The sequence below is a fragment of the Hippocampus guttulatus genome, chromosome 9 (genome assembly GCF_054856545.1).
Source record: "Hippocampus guttulatus isolate MCC_2025c chromosome 9, RoL_Hgut_1.0, whole genome shotgun sequence".
Classification (NCBI taxonomy): domain Eukaryota; kingdom Metazoa; phylum Chordata; class Actinopteri; order Syngnathiformes; family Syngnathidae; genus Hippocampus; species Hippocampus guttulatus.
In genome coordinates this window covers 5,308,509-5,328,868 of record NC_141269.1, presented here as the reverse complement: position 1 = coordinate 5,328,868, position 20,360 = coordinate 5,308,509, and the positions used below count along the sequence as shown (strand labels likewise).

At 44.3% G+C, this 20,360-nt stretch overlaps 1 protein-coding gene across 2 annotated transcripts; it reads right to left on the bottom strand.

The window, feature by feature from the left end:
• Positions 1-3,883: 3,883 nt before the first annotated feature.
• pdgfba (platelet derived growth factor subunit Ba) lies at positions 3,884-19,116 on the bottom strand. 2 transcript variants are annotated; one of them, XM_086120912.1, is made up of 7 exons: positions 18,391-19,116; positions 11,762-11,864; positions 9,154-9,213; positions 8,864-9,060; positions 7,133-8,000; positions 4,823-4,957; positions 3,884-4,537 (listed from the first exon to the last, which is right to left on the bottom strand). In XM_086120912.1, the coding sequence occupies exons 1-6, from the start codon at positions 18,460-18,462 to the stop codon at positions 4,836-4,838; spliced, it is 1,422 nt and encodes a 473-aa protein (XP_085977038.1). In that variant the 5' UTR covers positions 18,463-19,116; the 3' UTR covers positions 3,884-4,537; positions 4,823-4,835. The 2 variants fall into 2 exon arrangements, with proteins under 2 accessions (XP_085977038.1, XP_085977037.1); XM_086120911.1 differs by having other exon boundaries at positions 9,154-9,216; positions 18,391-19,115.
• Positions 19,117-20,360: the final 1,244 nt, after the last annotated feature.

Here is a 20,360-nt window from a genome sequence, read left to right as displayed (position 1 = left end):
CGGGTTTGCATGTGTGTGTCTGGAGACAGAAAGGTTGGCCCAAGACAAAGCGTCGAGTCAGGGGTTAGATGAGGCCGAGGATGGAGACACAACTCCCCCTCTGCAAACAACGCACACACCAAACTACTGAGACAGCCTCATACAAACACCATTGTGGCAGTGTTTGTGTGTGTGTGTGTGGGGGGGGGGGGGGGGGTCTGCTTTCCTCAAGTGAGTGAAATGCAAAGAGCCACTTCCATATTGGGATAGATAGATAATATTGACTCAGTCTGTCATGCCAATATGAAAACTGAAATGTCCGACAGGTGGGCGGGGTTTACTCCAACTCATGTTTCTTCCTTTCATACTTCCCGTCAATGCCGGCATTTTCCGTCTCACGGTTCTGCAACTTTGCTGAGTTGTAAGCAGTTAACACTGTCAGATGAGTACTGCGCACGATAGAAGGCTCGAAACGTTTTTTGCAAAATGACGGAATGAATGACTTTATTTGTGGAGCAACTTTCAAATTTTGTGGAGCAATTTTTTTATTTTTTATTTTTTGGCAGGTGAATCCCAAGGACCTGAAGCAAGGGTTTTCATATTAAACAATAAAATCAATCGTTTTTATTTCTCAAATATACTTTGGGAATAGATGCAAACTGTATTTTCTCGTCTAGAAGCAAAGCTGTGTTTTACAGGCCACGCCTCCTGGCTGACTTTAATGGAAGTCAATTCATTTCCGGTTGCAGTTCTGTTTTTAGCCAGTAGATTTTGGTCTCCAGAATCCACACAGGTTTTAATTTGCCTGCAATTTTGATCTTCAAAGCTGGATGTTGTCCACTTTAATGCCGTTCCAACCGGACGTCATTGAAAAATGTCAATGCTCACCCAAACAAGGACTTCTAATGTTAAACGTGCAAGCCGTGTCAATCTTAAATTCCATTTGACTCCTGTATGAAAATAATCAGAAATCAAACTTATTTCATTCATGCTTGGGTTTAATGTCCATCACCCAGATTTTGATGCCCCCCCCTTGATTTAACCCCTCTCCCCCACCCCTTCTGCACGCCACAGCAGCCACCTACTACAAGCTCACAAACACACTGAAGTAAACCATAGTCCCGTAACGAAAATGACAAAATGACACTGCGCCCATTTTTACGGCAAGCGCAGCAGAAGACTTTCTGTCAACAAATCTTCAGATGAGTCGGGGGCGAGGCACCCACGTGAGCAACAAAGCCACTAACATGCGAAACTAGACTTGCGCTGGCACGAAATTGAAGTTACTTCCTGGTTACTGATGCAAAAGGATTCCAGTTTGATACGCACTTCTGAAAAAACAAATTTGCTTCAATAATTTGGTTTAAATCATTCTCTCGTCATCGAGCTTGTCATCAGAGATGCTGTGGTTTGGTCGTGCGCTTCAATACTGACAATTGAAGTATCATTTTTATTTTCAAATATTGTCATTTATCATTTACGATACCATGATATCCTTTTTAGCGATTATTCCGTAAAATTAGACTTAACAAATGAATTGCATGAATACATTAGAATGAACTAATTTTAGCGGGCCGGTTTAAAGACTTTCTTGAATATTCCTAATTTTCCCCCGTCACTCTGTGAGAAGTCACTGGGCTGAAAGTTCATGCAGGTTCATGAAAGTTTGGTTCTTGGAATCATACTTTCGAGTTTTTTCGCTGCAAAGGCAATTTATCCTTCGAGTGTGTGTCGGTGTGTGTCTTGTCAACTGTGTGTCACAAGTGGGTGGCGCCGACCGCGGCGTTTACACACGACGCCGCGGTTGCGGTGCAAACTCGGTGCTCGCCGGTGCTCGACCGTGCCAGCAGACACACTCTCGCATTTGTTTCACAACACACTGACAGTCGCACACTCTTGTCAGTGGCGGCCGGCCGCTCTCACGCACACGCACACACACACGCAGTGGTAGCCGAAGCCTGTCTGGCCTGTGTGGCCTGCGTGAACTTTGGCTCACCCTCAGCTCTTCATCACACCACACAAGCTCACACCTGGATGACGCTTGGCTGCAGCAGCATGTGGCGAGGTTACGACCTTGAGCAGAAGAAGGGGATGTGGAGGACAACTGAAAGTGAACTTGAGGAGTGAAGAAATAGAAATCGAAGAAGTGAATGCACTTTAGGTTGCTGTTTTTTGGCTTTTGTTTTTGATGATGGTGCTTTTGCTGTGACACTGATGGCGCTGTAAAACTAGTAGCGGGGGATAGGGGGAGGACAACCTTTGGGACATTCTGTCTTAAACTGATTTTTATATTCATTCATTCATTCATTCATTTTCCAAACCGCTTAATCCTCACTGGGTGCTGGAGCCTATCCCAGCCGTCTTCGGGCAGTAGGCGGGGGACACCCTGAACCGGTTGCCAGCCAATCACAGGGCACACCGAAACGAACAACCATGCGCACTCACACTCACACCTAGGGACAATTTAGCGTGTTCAATCAGCCTGCCATGCATGTTTTTGGAACGTGGGAGGAAACCGGAGTACCCGGAGAAAACCCACGCAGGCCCGGGGAGAACATGCAAACTCCACACAGGGAGGCCGGAGCTGGAATCGAACCCGGTACCTCTGCACTGTGAAGTCGACGTGCTAACCACTGGACTACCGGGCCGCCAGAAGAGAACACGCAAGAGCGACAGGCCAGAGCTGGATTTGAACCCTGGACCTCTGCGTTAGCACTCCAACGCACTAACCAGTGGGCCACGGAACCAGCCCTGATTTTTATATATTTATTATAATTTCAATATTGTTTCCTAAGGAAAAATGTAAGATTTTCATTGGTTTTTCGTCAGCCCAGTTCCTTTTGTCAACCAATCGGCACCCTCCAGGCCCTTGTGTCTTGTCCAAATGGAGTTCTTTGTCTTGTCACTTTGCTTGTGTTCAATTCCCCGGTATAGAAACTTGGTACTTTCCCTAGAATAGTTCAAATCTAGTTCACACTCGAATTTTAATGTCTTCCACCTTACAGTACGTGCAAAGAAGGCAGGGTAAAGGTCAGGAAAACCGCATTCCAGTTTGGTTTCAAATGAAAATAAGTTGCTCAACTATTGGTCAATTTCCCTAACAAGTGGCTTAGGTAACGTAATGGTTGACGTAGCTGACTTGCAGCTGGCGTGGAATAGATTCCCGTTCACCATATATAGAATGTTATTTCTCTGTTCTTATTTGTGTCTCACTTGCGCTTCCTCCTTGCGGAAAGTGCATAGTTGCGTTTATAACAATGTAATAACACAGCAATAACAACATTGATTTACCACTTATGCACCACAATTCAGGTTTAGCGAGTTGCATCATCTTGACCCTTAAGCATGTGCGTGTGTACATCTGGGAAAGTACGTGCTGAGTCGCTATTTCCTGCAAGCGTATCTGCTGACCGTGCAGTTTTGAGTGACTTTTGCTCGAATTGCTTCAAGTGAACATTGTGTATTTTCGAGCCATTTATCCCGTAATAGATGCTTCATCGCATACCTTCACCCTCCTCTTCCTCATTCATCATGCATCTCACACACGCATACATAAATCCCCCGCCGCCTCCCATCTCTCATTCACCATATGATATTCCTCTGTTGACATGTCCGCTGTCCTGTCGCCACGGCAACCAGACATTTCTACTGAAATGTCCCCCCCCCCCCCCCCCCCGCCTGTACTGATTTGCACGACAGCCTGGCGCAAAGAGTACAAGACACTTTATTGCATCACAAAACACGATCTCCTCCTTTTACATTAACTATTAACAAAAGGGAAACTATCGGGATTTTGTTTGATTTAGAAAAGTTATTAATTTTGACACGTTTTTTCGCATACACGCAGGCTCACTCGCTCTCACTCACGCACACACACTCTGATTGACACGTGCACACACAAACATAACATCTGATCAGCTTTCTTTATTTTCTATGAAAAATAACATTCCTGACAGTTACAGTGTATTCCGCCAACAGTTCCTTTGACTTGAAACAGCAACAACAACAATAATAATAACAACAATAATAATTACACTTGAGAACCAAAGGACTTCATTGTCCTCCTTTTTTGTTTTGTTTTAAATAAGTTAAGAAATAAAAAGTTGCTTAAAGCGTTTTTTACATAGACGGCGTTGGACTGTTAACTGTCTCACAGCATCTCGCTCGACAAAGCTGCGTCTTTCAGACCGCCTTTATCATCATGTATGTTCATCCATGTGCTATTTGGGGGTCCATGTTAGGTGGCAGTAGCACAATGTGAGCGGGTTTTGACGTCGCCGCAAAAAAAAAAAGCAGGGAGCAGCCTTCCCTGCCCAATGAAGCACTCGGGAGGTGTGAGGACACCAGAGTCCGTCCAGTGTTTAGTGTGACGCAGTTTGTCCGCCATCAAGGAGTTCTTAGATTGCACTTTTTTTTTTTTTTTTTCCCCCGGCCACCGATGTCCACCTGCATCTGTCCTCATTGTCCAATGTGTTGTCCAGTGTGTCCACACAACCTTTGGAGCTTTTTTTTTTTTTTTTCCGGGTCCCCAGAGCCTCTGGTTTGCTTCAAGAAATCCCTTTTAGGAAAACAGAACAGTCTGTTATTACCTTCTTCAAGGCGACGATATTACAGTTATCAAAAATTAACAACCTCAACCAGGTAAATCGTTTTTGTTCATGAAATAAAATAAAAATGCTTTAGAAAAATTAAAACAAACATAAACTACATCTTCTGTTAGTGACACTAGCAAGACCACAAAAATTGGAACTACCTTTTGTCCAAGTATTTCCAGGTCATCTTGCTCAGATAAGGAAAAGGAAAAATTCCCAAAGCAAAACCGAGTATCTCGTGCTGTGCTCACCTGCACATCGGCACTACATGATCATGTCTCTCATGGCTGCCTTGCTGATGCGCTTGCGGCGTTTCCTCCTGCGGCGGGGGGACGCCGGCCTGAAAGGTGTCTGGAGGCTGGAGGGCGGGGCAGCCGTAGCAAGCGCTGCGGAAGACAAGGGTCGCACATGTTAGACAGGCGGAAATAACGTAGGTCAGAAAATCCATCCGCTCATCCATCGATTATTCTATTTAGGCCGAAAGACAAATTGCGACCTTGCCTGATCAACAGTCAGTTTCAGGCCAGTTGTGAAGGGGCCATTGAGTGGGAATGGATCCCAGGTCAGCTCTAAGAAAAGTCATGTACTGTATGTGAACCACTACACTGCAAATGACTCGCGCTCAAAATGTAACCGAAAGAAAGGAACAGGAGTGAACAAGCCGGTACTGTTTTTTTTTGTTTTTTTTTTTTTAAGGCAATCACTGGGCGATTGAAAATGTGTGTGACTCCATCCCAGGCCAGCTGCACCAAAGTCAGCTATGTAAACCACTACACTACATACAATGCAAACTAACAGGGAAAATATAACCTTTAAGTTGAACAAGCGCAAATTTAGTTCTAATCACTGAGTGGGTTTTGATCCAAGCTAAGATGTACTTTAGCCAGCAAAGTGAATTGCTACAACTCTAGATTCAACAGAACAATTAATGAACGCTAGAATCAGAAAATCAATTAAACCTGGAGTGGGTTTTTTTTGCCAAGTGCAGGGAAATTGTAATCAGGTCACTATCGAAGAATTAATCTCACACCAGCAGCGCAATTTGAACCACAAAAGGACGACTGAGCAATTTGGAAATATTTGAAAATTGCTATGCAAAACAAAAAGAAAAAAGAAATTTGACTAGGATGAGCCAGTATGGCTTCAATAGTCCTGCGGCAGCAACCGTGATATGAATATGCAAGGTCGAAATCTAACTCGGTACATTTTTTTTATAACTTGTAGTTGTTTGAAACATGCTGACATAATGCGAACAAACAACAGAAACGTCCATAGGGACATGGCCTAACAATTAGCATCTATTTCGCGGTGTTTTTAGCCCTCAAAAATGGGTATTTAAGCACAAACACATGTAGTCAGATAATATTACAATACTTCCAAGCGTATAATCTCTATCCTCTACAAAAACCTACAATATTACTGCCGTACTGATAAGTGAGGAGCTGAAAGGACTAACAGTAAATTCAGTACCAGAGGCACATTTGTCGCGTCAACGTTTTCATCACACCGTTTGTATTCAAGCTCGCGTCAAGAACGAACACTGTGACTGTGGAACTTTCACACAGGTTTTAAATATTTCCAAGGTTACCCGATGACCTTGGAACTTTCATTTGAAAAAAAAGTGTGTATGTGTGTGTATATATATATATATATATATATATATATGCTTGCATCATTCAGTTCTCTGTGGCTGTAGTAGAATAGCAGGACACATGCAGCCTTCCTGTTCCTTCTTACCCATTATGCATTGTGTGCAGCAGCTAATAATGGCCTGCATGGATAGTGTACACACTTTTTCTCTTGAAATTTCCATTGGTTACATTAATAAATAATGATGTTGGATCTGTGTCATACCAATCTGAACCATAAAACACACACACACATATACTTTTCCATACATACTGTACATACATACATATATAGCTAGCTAGCTAGCTAGATATATAGATTTTATTAAACGAACAGGGAGAAACTCAATTTACACTTTGCTGTGAATTTTTGCAAACATCATACAGAGAAGATACAAATCATCATTCTCAAAAAGTGTGTGATATTATGCTTTCGGATGAAATTTCAAGATTGACCTGAATGGCACTGCAACATTTCCAGTTGAATTTCAATGCGACCTTCTCTGAACTTTTGAATGCAGAACTGATTGACGTTTTTGTACTTCTTGCACAACTTGCTGTTTTCAAGGAACTGAAGCGCAAAAATCATGATTCAACCTATATATTTCCTGCTCCAACTAGAATTGGTACTCCAAACAGTCCTTGCCATCATGCGATTCTCATTTTGACATCATAAGAGTAAAACACCACCAAACAATTGATCATCAGTACCTCGCCTTTGCTGGGCGCAGGGGTGGTTGCTGACGTTTTGTTCCTGATCAGAAATACTGTAGATTATCTGCCCCCCCCCCCCAAAAAAATATAGATATCTCTATCTCGCTGTGTGGCGCGGTACCAAATTGCCTGCGAACCGGTCCTGGGCCGTAGACTGTTGAAGACCACTGATTATGTGGCTCCTTGCGAATCAAGAAGAAAACTTGATATAATCTTTACCTGGTTTTGGTCTTTGCTGAGGATGAAGATTGGGCTGGTCTAGTTCCCCCAGAACGACTTCCAGAACCTTCTGCCTCCTCTCCTCTTCTGTGAGCTGACCTCCACCATTGGCCAGTGTCAAGTCTTTAGCCTCTCCCTGACTGGCCAAGTCATTGTCCTGTCTCCCTCCCCCTGTTGGTCCTTTCACTTGCATCCTCGGGTGTGTCGGCGTCGCCTCCATGTTAGGCTGGCCCGTCACCAAGTCTTTACGATTGCTGGAAGCGCGCAAATCGGTCGTAGGGCTTTGTTCTGATTGGGACGACGGAGTCGGTTCCGGGTGGGAAACACCGTCCGACTGGGGGGCATTGAGTCTATATTGCGTCCTAAGATTCCGATCGTCAGAATCTCTGTGCTTGTCGCTCTGGGATGGGAACTGCCGACGATGCAATTCGCCGCCTTCCTCGCGACTGCCCTCGTGTCCGCTCCCCTGCCCAACCTGCGGTGGCTTTCCCGTTCTGCCCTGTCCCGCCCATGCGTCCGACGGCCAGCTGTTGACAGGCTGCGGCACCCTGGGCTGCGTCCAGTGCACCAGTTGCGCGTATCCCCCCTGTGGCCACTGCCTCGCCGCCGGCTCCTGCTCCTCGCTGTTGTAGAGCCGCTGGTTGCGCTTCAGGTCATCGTTGCGGTGGAGGTCGGCCTTGGAGCCTTGGGTCTTGGGTGGTGGTGCGGGGTGCGCCGTCCGTGGGAGGGGTGCTTGAGAGTGGGACGGCAGGGTAAGCGGTGGCGAGTTGGGTGAGGAAGGTTGACATCTGCATGCCAGGTGGTCCTCAACCGAGATGATGGCTTTGTCATAGCGGGCCTTCTTGTTGATGTACTGGATCTTTATTACCTGCGTGCGCACACACACACACACACGTCTCGTGAGAATGTATTGTGCAAGTCACATTGGCATGAAGACATTTCCAGACAAGCTAATAACGCTTGGGAAATGTGGTGGCTTCCTGCCAGAACAGATTTTTTTTTTTTTTCCAGCGTCATTTTCCAGCATGTTTTAAAATTGACATCATGCATGTAGACACGTTTTGTATGCCGGCAGATGCGGATGTCTTTATTGGTGCGCCACACACGACCGGACTCATTTTTTACAAGCGTACGTCTACTTGATCCCTCTTGTCTACGGCCGTGCCTAATACGAAGCTTAGCGTCAGAAAAACTGCCAACCCGGAGGTAACAAAATGTTCCTGCAGCAACTTTTCACATGTCCTATCTTGTTTGTATAATCTGACACACAAAAAAAAAATGAGAGTGTAAAAATGTCAAGGTCCCCGTTTGGTGAGTTGATTCCACTTGTGCATTCACACTGAAGCCAACGTCCACAGCGGTTTGAAACAAAATATTCCCTGTTCTGAGGTCTGTCAACACTGACAAGAAGGCTCAAGAAAATCAAAGGCACAAGATTGACATGCTAAAGGGGAATCTCATCTATTCGAGGGGCCGGCTCCACCATGGACTTGGGACCCCATAAGAAAATATCACTTTGGGCCCCACTACTTCTTTCGTTTTACCAGTCAACAGTCTTTATAATCCTCTTTAGCGCGCCCTTGTGTACGGGTTAACTTCAATTGCTGGAAACCAGACCAAAAACCACCTAGTGTCTTGTTTTTCATCCAAATCTTTATGACCATCAGTCAAACTCATCTAACGGTGATGGTGGGAGGAGGACCTGCGGGGGCGGGGGGGGGGGGGTGTTACCTGCAGGTATCTGCTGGAGGTGACGGTCGGTACGCACTGCATCAGCCCCGTGTTGCAGCAGCCCGAACATCGCTGCACTTCCACACAGGGCGGCCACAGCATAAAGTTAGCGTTGCGACGGTCCAACATGGATCTGGTCACCTCCATCACCTCGGTCCGAACTCTGCACACCGCCTGCTGGGCAACCTCAACCTCCACTGAGGTTGGTGGGGGAAGGGAGTGAATGGAGAGCGGTCAAGATGAGAAAATAGAATGCAATGAAAAGTAGCATTCGACAGGTGAAGCCCTACCGATGCTTCTGATGTGTCGGCCGTGTGTTTGGTTCGAGAGAATGCTGCCATCATCTTCGTCTTCTACGGCAGAGAAACAAAGAATATTTTCAACTCTAAAATGAAACATAGTCCATATTTTATTGCCTCTAAAAGTTAGAACTGTGACCACCCAAAAAAAACAGGAAAAATGGGGTGCTTGGAGATGGTCTTATAGCCTGTACCTTTATTTAATTTGCTCGTGTCAACCAATCATTTTCTTTCTGGCCCCCTGACACAACTCTCTTCTTTGCTTCCTCTGGTGCATGTTTAGTGTAGTATACACCACGTCCCAAAACAGAACAGTGACTATTTGTCACCCTTTAATTTGGCCTACTAACTGATTATTTTTATGTCTGTCGAAGCACAATTCAAAAGAAGTTTTTATGGGGGTTATTTTCTATTAATTTTGTCAGATTCAAGCAATTGTTGTGGCCACCATGGGGTTTTCTTTTATTAACAGAGGGTTACCAACAATTTTGTCTAGTGGTGTAATTTTTTCCCACTTTTAGAGATGGAACAGGCAGGTCGGCACCAATGACGGGAAGGATGTGAAATTTAAAACCCGACTCAGATTTTTCCTGCCCTTTTATGTTAAAAGAAAGTCTTTCATCTACCATCACACGATTGCATCAAAATAGCAGGCTTGGCTAGGTTCAGGTAAAAAGTTAAAGGCAGTTAAATGGCACCTTTTCTGTTTCTGACTCTGATGCGGTGGCAATTTTGCAGAAATTTGTGTCAAAGACACACCGTATTTTCCGCACTACGAGGCGCTTTGGAGCATAAGGCGCACCTTCAATGCATGGCCTATTTTAAAACCGTTTTCATAGATGGGGCGCACCACATTATAAGGCGCAAAGAACAGAAGCTACAATAGTGGTTGGGCTTGCGTTATGCATCCACTAGATGGAGCTATGCAAAAAGAATACAATACAATACAGCTTTATTTAGAGTGCTTTCGCAACCACTGCAGCTGTAACAAAGCTCTTTACAGAACATTTCAAATACTACATCCAAGAAATCAGTATATTGATCCATATATAAGGCACATTGGATTATAAGGCTTTTGAGGAATGCTTTTTGGTGAGCCTTATAGTGCGGAAAATACGGTAACCTCCTTTCAAGGTCGTGTCAGCGCATAATGGAGGCAGGAAACGGGACACCGTCTGGACGGTCCTGCTTGTGCTGGGTTCTAAATAAAAGGGCCTGTGACAAAGCTTTTTTGCAGGTTCTCTGCGTGAAAGCGGCTCAGGAGTGGACGCAATATTTTTAAAAGCATGTTTTTAGCAGAAGTCATTGTTCACTGCAAAAGGAAGCCATTTTTCACCCCTCCTCCCATTTGAACAATTAAGCTATTTTTACCGCAATTCGTTTCAGAGCTGTCAAGAAACTGTTGAGGGGAAATATGAACCATTAAATTTAGCGCTCGCGTCTGTGTGTGTGTGTGTGTGTATGTGTGTCACACACGCCACCATTTCATATTTTGCCCCTCGGCTTTAATTATAACCTTGAGTGTGCATTAGAGCGAGGTTATCCCGGGATATGCATATTTATATTTTTTTGGGATTGTTTTTAATGAACCACTTGATGTGCCTCCAATTATTTTCAGAATTTGTTTTCCTCTTCTGTGCCATTATCTAAGTTTTTGCATGACTGATTCCTTTCTTCTTTTTTTTTTCATTTCATTTGCCTAATTGCGTTAAAAGTCGAAGCTCGTCGGCATCCTCACACGCCAGCATATGATGCGCCTTTATATTGGTGTGTGGTTATTAGTACTATAAACGCTAAATATTGAAAAAAACAACAACAACAAAAATTTTATTTTGCCTCATAAAACCTTTTTGTCCTCATTTTAAAATTTTTTTAATGTCAGTCATTTTACCAGTTGGCAATAACCGGTGGAGGGACCAATTATTCAGCTGCCAAATTGGAGTCCAGAAGAGATTAGATAATAACGTGTTTTTTGACTAAACACACAATGAACAATGAGGGGACAAAAAGGGATGAAATAAGTTAACTTGCTCATAATTTAGGCCAAACATTTTGGCTGCCTAAACAGGCTGTGGAAGAAAAGCATTGAAAGAAGAGTAAGCCAAGTTTTGGACTGGGAAATCGATTATTTTCCATCAAACCACAATTAATCATAAATGATGCACTCAATGGTGCATTTCCGACTGGTTTAGACAGCAGATAGGAACTTTGCATTGCAAGTGACTCATCTTGTCCCGTTTCTGTGCAGACGTTCGTCTCCGTGCTCGCTGATGTGTCATCGCTTTATTTATGCATCGCGCCTCGATCAAAGGATCGGCTTTTTAATAAATGCATGTGAGAGTTGATTTCACTGTAGGAGGATAAGATGGATGCATTTTTCATCTTGCCTGCATGCATATTTTCTTAGACTGTGACATTTTTTTTTTTTTTTGGCCAAACATTCATCAAGGTCACAGGTACTTTTGTGATGGCTGCATTCTTGCCTCTGCGGATAGCTGGGGGCGGGGTTACAGCTTAACACTTGCCTCCTCCACGTTGGTCAACTATAAGTGTTTTTTTTTGGGTTTGGTTTTGTCCCCCCCCCCCACCCCCTGATTACCAATTGCGTCTGCCTCGCGCTGCAGCAGTAGCTTCAGGTCGTCCACAGAGGAGATGGGAGAGTTCCTCACCAGGTCAACCAGCGATGCAGGGAGCGGATCGCCCTGCAGAGACACACAGACAAAAGCATGCATTGTTATCGGGCTTGTTTTACAATGATGTCGAGTGGCAAGGGTCTTTTCTTGCAAAGAAAATACTTGGTAGTACAACCGGTACAAGTTGTCGATGCTCGAGAAAAACTTTCCAATCTGTTAAAGTGAGGTTAACCCTTTTATGCACCCTGTCACCTGATAACATGACACGCTGTCCCTCAAAGGGTTAATTGGCAGCCCTCGAGCACACACATTTGAGCATCTGAGTTCACGACGGAGTGCGGCAAATTGTAATCAGCTTGGAAAAAAAAAAGCCTCTTGTCAAATTATTTTATGACATCACATGATATATTATCTCACATTTGCATTCCTGACGGGTAAAAATCGATTTTTACTTTAAGGCGACATTAATTTGTGACTCATTCGGACACCGCGTTCATGAAATAAATTGACGACCGCTATTTCATGTAAATGCCTCCTGTCATGACATAACTGACCTACTGCACACACACACACACAGTTAAAAAAAAAAATGTTGACACAGCTGCCCGAAGGAATTCTTCAATTCAGAATTGATAAGTCGCTTGTTTGTCGCGCTTTTGTGGAAACGTGATAAGGAGCGGTATGCAGCGCGGCTTACTGGGGTTTGAGGAAGCTCATTCGCGGGTGGAGAGCGCGCTGATTGTATTGTTACTCAACTTTGGACTACAGTGACATTTTTACGGCATAATCAGAGCTGCAAATGAGGTTTGTACGAGCCGCATGAATGATCTGAATGCCGAATGTTTCAATCGTCCAAAACACTTAACCCATTCAAGATGAATGATCTGAATGCCGAATGTTTCAATCGTCCAAAACACTTAACCCATTCAAGATGAATGATTAATAAAAATACTCCCTTTCTATTTTTTGCTCAGGCACAAAAGTCTGTTCACTCCCTGTGCAATGGAGGGGAAATTAATGAGATGAAAACTATTGTCGAGTCTTCCTCTCTGATGATCAGATCAGATCCAATCAGAACGAAGCATTCTCGGTGGTCTGATCCTGCAGCTCCTTCACATGTTTAAGATGCAACGACGCAAAACAAAAGTCTACATTGTGCCTTTTCAAAGCCCTTTCGTACCCTCACACTGTGGAAGGAAGTTGTTGTCCGCCCCGTCTCCAACGCTTTCACATTAGCGGACACAAGTCTCCATTGTTACACGGTGACACGGTCCCGTACATCCTTCCATCCGTTTTCTATACGGCTCTTCCTCCTAAGGGCCGGCGGGAAGCCGGAGTCTGGACCTCCTGACTTACAGTACGTCGGCTACATACCAGGAAAATTACATTGAAATGTTTTCCCTGACTTTATAGTGTGTTTTAGACCTCTGCCAACACAAAATCAATCCAATTCATTCACAGTTTCTTTTTAGTTCGGAACAGGATGATGCAAAAAAAAAAGTGAAACCGATCAATGGAACCTCAAATATTGCACCCTCAGGGTAACTAAACTCGTTATGCCTCGACTAGTCTGAACACGATTATTGCCTTCGTGCAATAAGAGTTGACCAGATTAATTCAGCAATTTTCATCCATTTCATGGGGTTGGTATCTTGGGCAATATCATCCTCTGGAGTCACCCGAAATTAACATTACAACTAGTCTGAGCGTCACATGACCAAGCCCGGAAAGTTTAGCAGATTGCCTCAGTAAGGTGTGATAACTAGCATAACTACTTTGATGTTAACCCGTACTTATGCTAGTTATCGCAACATACACATCAACCCTTAGTTATGCTAGTTAACACAGCATGCGCGGTTTTAATCAACCCATAGTTATGCTAGCTATCTCAACGTATGCGGTGATCGTCAACCGGTATTTATGCTCGTTATCGCAGCATCCGAGATTGTCATCAGCCTGTGGTTATGCTAGTTATGACGGCATCCCAGCTATTATCAACCCTTCGTTATGCTAGTTAACCCAGTATGCGCAGTTTTAATCAACCCATAGTTATGCTAATTATGACGGCATCCCAGCTATCATCAACCCTTCGTTATGCTAGTTAACCCAGCATGCGCAGTTTTAATCAACCCATAGTTATGCTAATTATGACGGCATCCCAGCTATCATCAACCCTTCGTTATGCTAGTTAACCCAGCATGCGCAGGTTTAATCAACCCATAGTTATGCTAGTTATCTCAACATATGCGGCTACTATCAACCCACAGTTGTGCTCGTTCTCGCAGCAAACAAAATTGTCATCATGCTGTTGTTATGCTAGCTATGGCAGCAAACACAGTTATCATCCACCCGTAGTTATGCTAGTTTGCCGACTGTGCTGCCATGTTGACAATTCTCCAGAGTTACAAAGTCACTTATATCAATCCATAACACTGTCTCAAATCCCATCTGCGGGGAAAAAAATGTCACCAACGGTAACGGCATCTTTTTCACACAGTCCTCTTTCTTGGAGTGGTACAAACGATTGCGATTCTGTTTCATTTGCGTCCTGTCTTTGATGTTTCTGCTTGAGCTAGTTTTGACCTTCTCGTCTTGTCTCAGTCTGCTGCAGGGTAGGCAGCAGCATAAGACACCTGGATGACTTTCACAAGCCACTGGCTGACCTAGTTAAGCAAACACACACACGCACAACCACACTACCACTTTGCTTTCCACCCAATTCGTCCAGAAATCCTCTCGCAAACAGTAGCACAGCCACATCGTGCTTTACCAGACATGAATAAAACAGTTGCTCCTGAATGAAGGGAGGCAGCAATAAAGTGGACACGGAGCTAATAATACACCTCTGGCCCAGCTAAATGAGCCAGTTTGGATGCTTGGCAGAGTTGCATATTTGCGCGCTACACCTCAAATATTGTCTTTATCTTTTCTGGTGGCCTTGTTGTTTTGACTATTTCAGCGTTTTCCAGTGTTGTCTATTCAAAGACACACACACACGCACTCTGTGCAGGAAGCCCGGAGGGCACAGGGATCTTATGGAATGTTTGTGGAGAAAGGTGAGGTGTAATGGAATGTAATTATGGGGCCAGTTGGTGGTGCTTCTACACACACACACACACACACACACTCCACACACATTTCGATCATGGAGACATCATGAATGAAAATCATTGATTTAGCAGTGTGGCAAAATCAATGCACAGTATTGGCTTTAATTGGATCGGAGAATCTCTCACTTGAAATGTGCTGAACTTCTATTTGCACAAGAGTACATATTGAGCAGTTAAGTGTGCCTGGAGGGGTTTGCATTTATTCAGTTACGTCCATCCCTGCTATGTGTCAAACACACACTTGGCGAGATACGGTGATGTCATTAGGCTTGTTTTTCGGGTCGTGGGGGATCTTAAAGCACTGAAAAATGTACCGGTATTCCAAAATTGGTTCCTAAATAGATGATTCGTGTTTGAATTTGAATGCTGATATAAATGTGAAAAGTATTGAATTGGAAAAGCTCGCGCGTTAAATGTTTTTTCACCATTTCAGTTTCCCAGATTTTTTATTTTTTTTTGCCAAGGCTAAAATGGTGACCGGAACACACTTGGGCATTTGCCATGAGTCACTATCCACCACTATAACGATAACAACTTGAGCTGCCTGGTGACGTCACCCAAAGACTGACATCAGTCCCTTTTCATTCACAGTATAATTTGGACTGGACTTGCACTTCGTTAGCTAAGTCAACAACTTGAAAATGTATCTATCCTGGATACTACAGGTGAATGGCCCACCACCCATTCACCCGCAAACAGTAGCCCCGAAACCCTATCAGCTGATAAAATTCCTAACAACTGTGGCGTGTTGCGATACATTCCACCCACCGTTGGCAGTAAGCGCAGATACTGTATTATAACTCGGCATCAGAAAATTGCTTGAATATTCAAATTTGTTGCATGTATTATTTTGTTATTATGAATTCAAGATGGCGCCACGAGAGTGGCTGCCTTTACAGCAGCTCCTATACTTTTTGTTCTTCTACTTTCTTCCTTTCATAACTTTGCTACTGTAAATTGGGAATTTCTCCTTTATGAGGCGAATAAAGGTTTTCTTATTCATTATTATTTTTATTATTATTTGGCAGGTTTGTGAAAAGCACTCTTCACTGAGGCGGGCCAATAATACATCCTACATTATGTAGAAGACATGCTTATGTTCAATTCGCAAAAGATCTGCAATCCCTAGGCTCAAAGGTGCGGATCAAACCGTCGCCAATTCCTAGTGGATCGCAGTGAAGTCCGTAAGGGAGCCTCCACGCCGAATTGACGGGACTTTCCATCACTGGAGAGTTGGTGCGAAGTGGTAATGACCTTCGGGTCAGCAAAATCCCGCGGGACCGCGTCCGGCGGTATACAAATCCACCGCAGTCCTGGCGTTAAGCGCCTAGCAAGGTGGCTGACCGGATCCCCAAGCCGACCATCCCCATGGGTTATGAAGGAATGCCCACCCTTCAAAATAAAACACTGGGCCCGGCGCACCCACGGTCCAACCTCGGGTGCTGCAGACCCCCTGGACCACCACCGTCGCCCACCGCGCTGCCGTGGACCCTGGCCACGGGGTCGAAGTGCGGGGGCGGGGTTGCGACCCGTCCCCCTCCCTCACGCTACATAGCCCCCAGGATGGCTTATGTTCACTTTACGGGGACTTCAAGCGTCCATAAATAATTTGATATATTCTGAAACATTCATTCATTCATTCATTTTCTAATCCGTTTACCCTCATGAGGGTCGCGGGCGTGCTTTAGCCACTCGAAGTAGTCTTCGGGCAGTCGGCAGAGTACACCACAAATTGCTTGTTAGCTAATCGCGGGCACTCATAGATCAACAACCATGCGCACTCACACAAACACACACACACACACACACACACACACACACACACACACCTGGGGACGATCTAGAGTGTTCACTTTACCTACCATGCATGTTTTTGGAATGTGGGTGGAAACCGGAGTACCCGGAGAAAACCCACGCAGGCACTGCAGAACATGCAAACTCCACACATATGGCCTGGGATCGAACCCTGCACCTCTGCATTGCGAGGCCGACATACTAATCAGGCGACTATAGTGCAGCGCTATTCTGAAACATCACAACTTAAAAAAAACAATAATAATAATTAAAAAAAATAATAATAATCAAGCTGACACAGAATCACCTTGTTGCTAGGCAGAATCCAAAGGGCTTCCATCCGACAGAGAGCAATGAGAAAATTAGCACCTGGCACCAAATGTCCATAGCATTTTTTGAATGATCAACTGATGGAAATGACCAATACATGAGCAATACATCTTTTGAAATAGATTCTCCGGTTTGTATCTCATACAAAATTTATCGTTGAAATTTGATGACATCGGCAGCTGCAACTTCCCACATTTTATTTCCCCAATGTCCATGCACCAAAGTGGGTTTAAAAATCAAATACTCTTATGTGCCTTTGCGCTTTTACTGACACGCAACACATTCACGAGCACATATGTCCAGCAACACGCGCAGCTGGACACGCGCGCACACGCACACACACAGTCGATGAAATCCCTCACAGATTAGTTGTTCTTATGTAAAATGGCTCAGCAGCCACCAATCACCCAAACTCAACGTCAAAGGACAATAGTCAGAGGGCAGCCTGTTCAAAAGTGTGTGCATGTGTGGATAGATAGATAGATCGATGGATGGATAGATTGTTTTTGTACATCACAGGAGCGGCCTTTTTGCCACTTGCTGTCATTTAAAAATGACATCACAGTTGCTCAGGGCTAAGGTAGCGACCAATCACGGCTTACTTGTTTTCAGAGTTTGGTCATGTGACATTACCTGAGCCCTGAGCAACTATGATGTAATTTGAAATTGGCAGCAAGTGGCAAAATGGCCGACGATCAAAACGGGTGGATTTTTCTGCTTAATTTATATTCCCCAGACACAATATTGATCAGAATGCCGTGTTTAGTGGAGGCGCATAGAGAATGTTATTGTCAAGAACTCGTTTGACTTGAGTTCCCCTTTAAGGAGATTTTTCATGTTTCTATCCTTTCTTTTTACTTTTACTTCCTACAGTCAAACACGGACAACTTTGTCCTTCGTTTTTCTAAGTAGGCTTGCTACTCTTTCAACCTTGAATGTGTAAAAAAAAAAGGGAATTAAATTGGTTGAAATCTTGATTGATTGATTGATTAATATCTCAGTTAGGCAGAAGTGAACAACGGGGCATTAACAGCACCGATGCAACAAAATTAAGGAATCATTCCTTTTTGAAGAGATCGGTGTTATGTTTTTGGCAAGAGTGATTGACGAAACTTGCAAATACCGTAATCTGAAAACTATTTATTATATGTGCAGAGATGCTTTTTTTTGGGGGGGGGGGGGGTGCCAACATGTCAAAACGGTAGCTGTATAACTGACAGTAAAAATGGATTTTTTTTTACTTTACTTTCACTTAACTAATAGCGTTGAATCAGGACCACATTTACCAGTCTTTTTTTTCTATCTGTATCTGTTCTTTTACATTAGTACATAATGAGTACTTTAGCCCTCTCAGCTCTTACCTCAGCGCTGCCGAGCCTCAAGCGCGCCGCCGAGAGCGCGGTCAGGAGCAGCAGCGGGAACCACGACCTCATGTTGCCGCCCAGCCAGAGGAGCCGCCAGCGACCGGCTGGGCATTTAGCACCTCGGCGTCCACTCTCACCGCCGAGCCCCGCGTTTCCCTCCCCCTTTTCTGCTTTGGTTTTGAAGGATCCCGAATATGTTGCCACCTGTCAGAGCCTCACGGTGATATTACTGACTCACACTCAGGCTAGACGTGTGAGTCCGGCCATGGTGGGGCAGGTGCGCGGAGGCTTCTGGTTCCACGGATGAGGATGATGGGGAGCGAAAAAGAAGCGAATCCCCCAAAATCCAAACTCGCCCAAGTGCGTCAATTACGCACACATTCCACGCTAAACGCCACCCAAACCAGCGCTTCCTATTTGAAGCAGTTATCAAAAGGCGCTAGAGTCCTCTTGAATAAAGTCCAGCGTGGCTAAAATATCCGTGCGCAAAGTTGCGCGCGTCGTGCGTAAATCTCTCGAAAGGGCAACGCTGCCTCCCCCCTCCCGCTCTCGCAGCAGACCATCCACAAACGAGCCTCCGCAAGCGCGTGTCTCTGTGTGAGGGGTGTGCGTAATAACGGCGCAAACGTGTTTTCCCCGCGTCAATGTCACGGTCACGTCCGTCTCGCTCCTGCGCGTCTCCTCGCTGACTGCCTTTTAAAAAAGCTCGGAGCGTCTTTTGAATCCGACTGCTTTCTACGCTCAGGTTCACCGCGTCCAAACTGGCACACGTGTGCAGGAAATGTGGTGATTTATTGTTCCAAATTAAACCCGACCGCCGAGGCGTTCGTGAATTAATTCAGCAATTACATTTATTTTGAAGGGTTCAATACGGAAGCGTTTCTCCCCACATTTTACCTTTACATCCACATACGTTTTCCTCAAGGGTCTTTGTAAGGGCAGGGCTTATCGCCTCTTGGAGGAGTGCTCATATTTATATTTAACATAAAAATCACACACCTTCAAAAATAAACCGTCAACGCAAGTTGAAATATAAATAGAAGGAATGAGTTAATAGGGCCTCAATGAAAAGGGAATAAAGAGTTATAATAATAAAATTGTGGATTACACAGGGTGGCCCGGTATCCAGTGGTTAGCACGTCGGCTTCACAGTGCAGAGGTACCGGGTTCGATTCCAGCTCCGGCCTCCCTGTGTGGAGTTTGCATGTTCTCCCCGGGCCTGCGTGGGTTTTCTCCGGGTGCTCCGGTTTCCTCACACATTTCCAAAAAAACATGCATGGCAGGCTGATTGGTCGCTCTAAATTGTCCCTGGGTGTGAGTGTGGGCGTGGATGGTTGTTCGTCTCTGTGTGCCCTGCGATTGGCTGGCAACTGATTCAGGGTGTCCCCCGCCTACTGCCCGGAGATGGCTACAGCACCCCCCGCGACCCTAGTGAGGATCAAGCGGTTCGGAAAATGGATGGATGGATGATTACACAGCCCTAATTTGAGAGTCAGTATTGCAATGAAAGGAATATTATGGGAATAAAGCCATCCTTTTATTTTTGTGAAGTCTTGATGAGATAAAAGTATCAATATTATGAGAAATATTAAATGATAATAATATTACAAGAAAAACGTATGTGGACGATAAAAGAATTTTCATGACAAAAGGCACAGGGTAATATGATGACAATCATTTTATGTGAATACATTTGTTATTTAGGACAACAAAATAAATCGGGTAAAAATCATAATGCCATGCCCAAAAAAAAATCATAATTTTTAAATGTACATTTACGAGAAAACTTACATTGTCACAAAAAATGTACACTTGTTTTTTTAGCAAAATGTGATCCTTTTCATTAATAAAGTTGTAATATTATGAGAAAAGTCACAATTTAATGGTAAAAAGTTGTGATTTTACAATGAAAATGTCCTACTGTCTGAGGAGAACAATTCGGGTTTAATTTAAAGAAAAATGTGCCG